This window comes from Monoraphidium neglectum (genome assembly GCF_000611645.1).
Source record: "Monoraphidium neglectum strain SAG 48.87 unplaced genomic scaffold scaffold00988, whole genome shotgun sequence".
NCBI lineage: Eukaryota > Viridiplantae > Chlorophyta > Chlorophyceae > Sphaeropleales > Selenastraceae > Monoraphidium > Monoraphidium neglectum.
The window spans coordinates 16,438-16,971 of record NW_014012640.1 but is presented as its reverse complement, the minus strand read 5'-3'; the positions used below and the strand labels follow the sequence as shown (position 1 = coordinate 16,971).

At 62.7% G+C, this 534-nt stretch overlaps 1 protein-coding gene across 1 annotated transcript in view; it reads right to left on the bottom strand.

The window, feature by feature from the left end:
• MNEG_6205 (cathepsin D) overlaps window positions 1-534 on the bottom strand; it is a gene marked incomplete at both ends in the record, with an annotated part of 4,128 nt that overhangs the window by 1,802 nt on the left and 1,792 nt on the right. Inside the window, one exon of the mRNA XM_014045325.1 lies at window positions 201-278. Coding sequence (XP_013900779.1) covers window positions 201-278 — 78 coding nt within the window. The remainder of the gene's footprint in view (window positions 1-200; window positions 279-534) is intronic.

Genomic DNA, 534 nt, shown 5'->3' with positions numbered 1-534 from the left:
GGGGGGGAGGGGGGGGGGGACGACGTTAGTGAATGATGTGTGAAGGGCGTGACGCAGCGCAAGTGCAAGAGGTGAATACACACGGTATGCAGGCCGGCAGCAGACTCCACAGCTGCCCACACAGGCAAGTTGAAAGATTCATTCATCATTCCCCCCTCCCCGCCCCCGCCCCACTCACGCATGCGTACACACGCACGCACCATGTATGCTCCCCAGTGAAGTGGGCGGGGTCCACCCCTCCCAGCACCAGCTCGCCGCCATTCTTGGAGTTGGGGTCCCTGGGGGGACGACCAGGACGGGTTGAGGTGCGGATGCTGGGTCAAGGCTCCGCAGAAGGTATGTTTGAGAAAAAAAAGCGCTGGAAACCGCGTCTACAGGGCTGTGCGTGGGTGCAGCACGCGCGAACGCCTCCCAGCAGGAGCACGGCATGGATGCGATGTGGAATATGCGGCACGCAGTTCCTGATCTCTTCGCCTCTGCGCGCCCACATCCTGGGCCCGGTCCCTGTCCCACCCCAAAAACCAACCCTCACCC